Genomic DNA, 7492 nt, shown 5'->3' with positions numbered 1-7492 from the left:
CTTAGGTTCTTAGTCATTATTGTAGTGTATGCACACTCCCTATCTTTCTATTCTTGTAATTTTGTAGTAGCATGTATTTTGTATGTAGATTGTGTGTTGTTTCTTGTTATCACTATAATGCCCCGTAAAAGGTCATTCATGTGATATCTTCTAGTAATGTGCTCTTAGCCTTGGAAACTTGAAAATATTCTAAGTTCCAAAGAGACTTGGTCTCATTTTTAACTCTTAATCTTTGGGGATTTTATTTTAAACCTTTCCGACCTCCGATTTGAGATTTTCTTGTTGCGTTGAGATGGGTCAAGGTCATAGTACATATCGGGTAAGTTTTGGAATTTTTAGACGAGCCTAAGGTTGTGTTTGAGTTGGCTAAAAAGTAGTTAAAGGCGCTAGGCCCGCGCCGCCTGGGGTTCACCCCTGCTCTAAGCGGGGCGCCTCCCCACTCTCTCCTCCAGTGAAAGCAGGGCACTGCCCTGGCTTCTCCTAGGGTCTAACAGGGCGTCGCCTTGCATATCATGCCCAGCCAAATTTAGCATCCTATTTTCATCTCATTAAGGGCATTATGGTATTTTCCCCAACCCTTATCAGCTTAAACACGAGATTATACTTCTAATTGAGCACAATATTGATATTTTTACCAAAAATCCTCAAGAACACTCTCTAGGGTTTCAAACTAAAAACCCGGATTTCTCAAGATTCAACCGTTAGTTTTGGAAATTTACTGGAGAATTAGAATCCCCAGACCGCAAGCATCGAGTAGTATCCATTGTTTTCCCAATTTGAGGTATGCATGGTTTTCCTAAATTCTCATAGGCATAGGAATCATGATTTTATAAAAAGGGATTTTGAATTGTGAATATATTCATGTTTTAAAAGCATTGATGATATTGTTTTGGCCTTTCGGCTTTCCCTCAAAGTGATTTGAAATCTTATATGTATGTGTGTATGTGTTTTGAATTGATAGTTGAATTGAGAGCTCGAATAATCAAGAATCCCTCTCTATTTATGATGTTTTCCATTTTTCATATGATATGGATTGTTTTTGAAATACATATTGAATAACATGATTCGAAAGGTTTTGATAATAAAGGAACTCAAATTATTGAGAACTTCAAGCGACAAAGCCTCTTTCCTTTCCTTCCTTGAAATGACTCCGCCGATCAAATCAAGTACCAAAGGAAACCCATCACACTTTTTGGCTATTTTCTCTCCAACATCCTTTAGTTCATCAGTGCAATGTTCTTCTCTGAATACCGTTTTCTCTAACAACTCCCAGCTTTCTCCTGGTCGTAGCAATCAAAGATCAAGAGGATACCTGTGACATTTTCCATGCAAAGCCACTTCCTTTTTTAGACTTGTTAAAATAACTCTGCTCCCTTTCTGAAATTCAGTTGGAAAAGGTCTTGTCAGCTCATCCCATGTTGCAGTGTCCCACAAGTCATCCAACAGAATAAGGTACCTCTTTCCAAACAGTTGTCTACGTAGCTTATCTGCAACATCATTTTCTACGCAATCCTCACCGACTCTTTCTTCCGACCCAATGACTTCATTGAAAATTTTCTGCAACAACGTTTTCTCATTACGTTCCTGGTCAACTGTGCACCAAGCACGAACGTCGAAATGACAAACAACACACTTATTGTTATACACTTTGTAAGCCAAAGTAGTTTTTCCAAGCCCTGATATGCCGACTATGGGAATGACATCTACCTCAGCTGGTCCACTGGAGAGCTTCCTGATAATCCACTCTGTCTCCTCCTCAAAACCTACAATTATTTTACCAGTTATTGATGGCTTATTTTCAACTGGCTTGTTGGGAGAGTTTGCAAAAATGATACTCGTGTTCTTGGAGATCCTCTTGTACCTCTTTTTTGACAAGCTTGATCTTTCCTACGGTTTCAGGAAGTACGAAGATAAGCTGCAAGAGTCCATGATCTCTGGCAAGAATTGACTTAATGACATGTTCCACTGCATATGCCACGTCTAGAACACGAGTCCAAAGATCTCTATGCAATTCTTGCTCCACAGTCCCAAAGAACGATCTTATGTGTTCTAGGTCTTCTTTCACCCGACTGATTTCTTCTTTTATTAAAGCAACTGAATAAGCATTGGAATTGAGCAAGTCATTTAAGTTTCTGAGTAGGAAAGTCATGAAGAGTGGTCCATCACTCATGTGGAAGCAGAGCTGTGATGAGTCTGCAGGGGCTTTCAAGAAAACATTCTTGAGATCTTCCTTCAGGACGTCAATAACTTTCAGCAAGTTTAGACTTGCACCGCTTGCTTCCTTCATATTCTCTTCATTCCTTGAGTTCTCTTCTAAGTTGCGAACAAGAACGAATACCTCCTTGGTAAGTGCTCCAACACGTTCCAAGAGAACAAACAATTTTTCATGACGAATAACGTCCTTGGACACATCAGTAAAAATAATCAATAGGAACTCTATCATGACATGAATATTTAGAGCTGAGGTGCTAGGAGTAATAGCATTAACCATGTGCTGTTGTAGATGAATCAGATATTCTCTAAGAATGTCTGGAGAGCCTTCTAGGAGCTTCTTAATGAAGCGTCCAACTTCAGCTGACTTTGAAGCTTTCAAATTTGTAGAACAAATGTACATAACTTCCAGTGAAACTGGAATTATCTTCAAAAGTAGATGGACTAGCATGGAATTGACGAGAGAGACTTCAATGATCTGTTTCATCTGCTTGGGTCATTTGTCTTATGCTCAATACATTCTGAAGAAGCTCATATTGAGTCATTGGTGGGAAAATCAACTCAGCACAAAGCTTGGGTAGATAATGGAGATTCACAAGGATCCCGTCCAAAAGTTCAACCAACTGATCCTCAGTAATGGCCGCACTTGATTCAGAATGATGATTTGAGATGATAGAACTTTTGATATTTTCAAGAAGGCGAGGAACGACATGATCCTTTAACTTAACCAGCATGTCATCTCCACTCTGATGAAAAAGTGACAGAACCAGATCATGAACCTCATATGATATGCAAGACATTTCGGCATCAGAACCAACCGAAATGTAATAACAAAGCTGCAAACTCGCCGACAAAAATGTCAGCTCCAGTTTCAGCTTTTCAATTTGATCCATATCAAGAACAATTTGATCCTCTTCAGTCTTTAACCTCTCTTTGAAATCATGAAGATTGACAATGTCTTCGTGAAACACAGCAGATGATACCTGCTAAAAGACCAAATGTGCATCAAAATTTTCAGCTCACATATTCGCCATTACAAATTTTACTCTAACTTAATGGGGCAACTAACGTAAATATAGAGGTTCTTCTTCAAAATAACCTACTGCATAAGCTAAATGTTTGTCCTATAGTTACATTTTATATGATAAACAAGAGTTAGATTTCTCAGAAGGTGACTCAACTAATGAAAATTGTCCGAGAAAGTCACTAGTCTTTGTTTTGTAGTAGAAAAACCACTCTAATTTTACCATTTCACCTACAAAGTCACTCTACACATTCAGGTGGTATTCAACTGGTTTTAGATTATGTGTCAGCCTTTTATAAAATAAAAACTGTCATTAAAAGTATTTTACTGACCCACTCCATGACGCGACCAGCTAACCAATTTGCACTTTAGTTACTTGGATTGCCTAGGTCCCTTAACTGCTACTGTTAATTTCTCCAAGTGGAAGTTTAGCTCAACAACTTTGCCACTCAGTTAGGCATCGAATTTTGGGGGTGAATGTGTCTAGTGCAGGTACATTATCAATAGACCACTCTAAAGGGGAAGTCATCCTATGGATGTCAAGAACCGTCGTGTGATCAATGGCACCCCAAATTTTGTTTTGGTTCAAAAATTGAATTACAAAATTGACAAAACTCATAAAGCAAGCATGTCAATAAAGAATTTCTACTGATCCGTCCGTTCACATATATACTAGTTTGTTACTCGGTGCACTGAAGAAGTATATTAACTAGTACAGATGATTTTATACCAAATCGAAGAAAAAGAATACATATATTGAACATAGTCATTTGATTTTCAACACTGTTTGGGGTTCTTATCGTCTTTGGGGTTGAGTTAGGCCAAGTGCCAAATCGTTACAAGCATTATTTTGCACATCAAACCCAACCATAAAAAGGACACGTTACCCAAATTGAATCCCAGCGCTTAAAACAACTTATTCCACAGGAAAACAAAATCATTTTTCTTATATACAAACTACATGAAATTTTTTTAAAAAAAGATGATTAACATGTTTAAGTCGATTAAGCTCCAAAAAAAAAAAAAACAAGCATACTTACAAGACTTAATTATGTCTTAATGAAAAAAAAATATAAACAAATATTGTATAACAATACCGATGAGCTGTTTGCTTCTCCGTTCTCTCTTTTGCCTTTATTTTTCTTTTCTCTTTCCATGTATGTAGTTTTTCCTTTCAAATTGTCAAGATCTGATCATATATAAAAAGTACATAAACCTTTATCAAAAGAGAACAAGTAGAAAAAAAACACACAAGAAACTCAAGATATTTACAACAACAATAGACCTTATCTCTATCTCGTGAGGGCAAAATATGTACGAACCTTATCTGTATCTCTTGAAGGTAGATAAGTTATTTCCAAAAGAAACTAGGCTCAAAACAGATTTTAAGAAAATGTAGTTAGGATGGCAACAAAGCTTGGACAAGTTACAACATGACTTCACAAGTCAAGCTAGTACTGCCCAGTGTACCAAAGGAATTTAATTTCTTCTCCCCATTAGTTGACCTGTAAAATTCCTCTTTTGTCATTTGCATTACCCAATAATTGAGTAATCTATGATTTGCTTATTTTATTTTATTTTTTAACACAATAGGGTGTAAATCACTAAAAATAAAAAGTGAGTGTTGTTTTTTTTCTTTCCAAACATTACTAAAACTGGCAATTTTAGAGTCCCATAGGGGAATTATGCTTGCTCCACTATTGAAAGAGTTCCACATATTAACTTGATGTTGTTAACAGCTTGTACATTGAGGCCGGTCTAAGCTAATTAATGGGTTGTAAAAAGTGATTCTTGTTCTTGCTCTATTCGTTCTTTCTTGTTAAATTTTGACTTGAAATATTTATTAAGAAAAATAATTATTGACGTAGCTATTTTACCATGATATTCCCTATTAAATGATGTTTCATATTGTGTCTTGAAATTAATTTGAAAAAAATGCAACTAATGCAAAGGGTATAATAGAAAAAAAAATTGTTTTTTCTTAATTTCTCAAAAATGAAAAATAAAAATAAAATAAAATTAAAAATAGTAACAAATAGAAACGAACGGCATCGCTCACTTAAGTGTCATTCATTTTCGGGGCTTGTTGATTCGGCAGGTGAGTTGTTATATACTCCTAGCAGATTTCGACTTCCATGATCACCGACATGCTGTCTTAATCAACCAACACCCTTTGTGGGATCTAGGTCAGCGTGCAGTTTGGCACCGTAACCCGACTTTCAATTCATCCTGCATTGCCAGTTCTGCTTACCAAAAATGGCCCACTTGGATGTGTTGTACTTCCTCCAAAATAGTTGACCTTCTTTCTAAAATTACTTGTTTCAGTTTAGTTATTTCATTTATAAAATTAAAAGAATTTTATTACGTTCTTTTAATACTACTCTTATTACATTAGTTTAGTATATACATAGGGTATGGGTAAATTTATACCGTCCCTAAGTAGTAGTAGTATAATTTATTTTTTTTTAAACAAAAAAATTCAACATGACCTTGTGGTTTCAAACCAAGACTTGAAAAAAAGTGAAGGACCAAGTTGCTGGAAAGAATTGAAGGAAAGGTATCTTTTAAGTCTTAAATGAAGGATTGGTGACATTGACCAACTTAAAGGGTCAAACATCATTAGGAAACTTGATTAAGTTAATTGTGGAATTGATTAATATTTTCAACACTTTCTAATCTTTTCAAAAATACAAATCAACCGAACCCACACCCCTCTTCAATCCAAATCAACCAGTCTCTCTCTCGACAGCTTCTTTCAACTCTCGCCCAACCAACAGTTCTGCAAAATTTCTCCTATCAATCCTCAGCAACTTCAACATTCGACGACAAATAGTTGGGCTTCGAGTTCCTTTTCGTCTTCAACCTTTAATTGACTTGACAACCTTTCTCTCTGGCCACAACAGCTTTGAAGTCTTTGTTTCAATCGACGTGACAGCCTTGCTCTCCGATCACAATAGCTTCGAATTCATCATCGCTCCTTTTCTTCTTTCGCAGGTAAAAATTTATGGCCTTTTTAGTTTTGAGGAAAACGAGGAACTTGAGCCAACTTCTCTTATAGTATTGATTAACAATTTTAATATTTGTTGTATTAATTTGAAATGCGGTCTAAACAAAACCCTAATTTCTGGTATTTCTTCTCTTATTTTTTCAAAGTAAATTATGTTTTTTTGTTGTTTGTTGCATTGTTTTGAAGTTTGATTTTTATTGTTTGTGTTTGTAAAAGCAAAACAACAATTTGGGTTGATTTGTTCTGTTCTTGTTCTTGGTAAAAATGGTGATATTGCTGTTTTTTTGTTGAACAAAATCGTGCTACTATTTTTTATTTTCTCCAACAGATTATCCATCTGGTGCAACATATTAACCATCTGAGGCAACAAATTTATCATATGATGCAACAGATCAATCATCTGATACATTAAAGGAACCATCAGATTACATCTCTAATGCAATAGATTAATCATCTGATGCAATAGATTAATCATCTGATGCAACAGATTAACCATCTGATGCAACAGATTAAGCATCGGATAAAAAATCTGATGCAACTAATTAACCATCTGATGCAACGAAAGAACCTCCTGTTGGATAAAAGCCTATCAACTCTTCCAACAGGAAATATCCAAGACTTGATTTTTCCAACTGATCATTCATCTACCGCGATAGATGACCCTATGTTGGAAGAAATCTAAACAATATTGACCGTTGATAACTATTCCAACAGATCACTTATATGTTGCAATATATGTGTGACTTATTGCACAGACCATTCATCTTTCTCAATAGATAAGTGATATATTTTATATTTTCGCAACAGATTACTCAGCCGTTGTTATAGGTAGGTCAGTTAACTGTCTCGATAGATCATATATTTCAACAGATGTGTGGTCTGGTGTACAAACCATTCATCTTTCTCAACAGATAAGTGATATATTTTTTTTGTCGCAATAGATTACTCAGCCATTGCTACAAGTTATTCAACTGTTCTAACAGATCACTCATATGTTGCAACAGATGTATGATCTACTGCACAGACCATTCATTTGTCTTAAAAGATGAGTGATATGTTTTGTATTATTGCAACAAATTACTCATATGAGAGGAAGTGTAGATCACCCATAGGTTGGTTCGAGGTGGGTGAAGCGGCTGTGAGTGGTCCTGATTCGGTATTTGAGGCTATGGAAAAAGTTAAGTTGAGTAGGGAAAAGTTGAAAACTACACAGAGTCGTCAGAAGTCATATGCGGATGTTAGAAGGAGAG

General features: G+C 35.9%; 1 protein-coding gene across 3 annotated transcripts; it reads right to left on the bottom strand.

Annotated features, from left to right (window-relative positions):
• Positions 1–979: 979 nt before the first annotated feature.
• On the bottom strand, positions 980–4784 carry LOC107872157. 3 transcript variants are annotated; one of them, XM_047403348.1, is made up of 3 exons: positions 4558–4784; positions 4333–4424; positions 980–3197 (listed from the first exon to the last, which is right to left on the bottom strand). In XM_047403348.1, the coding sequence occupies exons 2-3, from the start codon at positions 4390–4392 to the stop codon at positions 2682–2684; spliced, it is 576 nt and encodes a 191-aa protein (XP_047259304.1). In that variant the 5' UTR covers positions 4393–4424; positions 4558–4784; the 3' UTR covers positions 980–2681. The 3 variants fall into 3 exon arrangements, with proteins under 3 accessions (XP_047259304.1, XP_016574424.1, XP_047259303.1); XM_016718938.2 differs by having other exon boundaries at positions 980–3194; positions 4333–4784; XM_047403347.1 differs by having other exon boundaries at positions 980–4424; positions 4558–4782.
• Positions 4785–7492: the final 2708 nt, after the last annotated feature.

This window comes from Capsicum annuum, unplaced genomic scaffold (assembly GCF_002878395.1).
Source record: "Capsicum annuum cultivar UCD-10X-F1 unplaced genomic scaffold, UCD10Xv1.1 ctg3917, whole genome shotgun sequence".
Lineage (NCBI taxonomy): Eukaryota > Viridiplantae > Streptophyta > Magnoliopsida > Solanales > Solanaceae > Capsicum > Capsicum annuum.
This window is presented reverse-complemented; position numbering and strand designations above follow the sequence as displayed.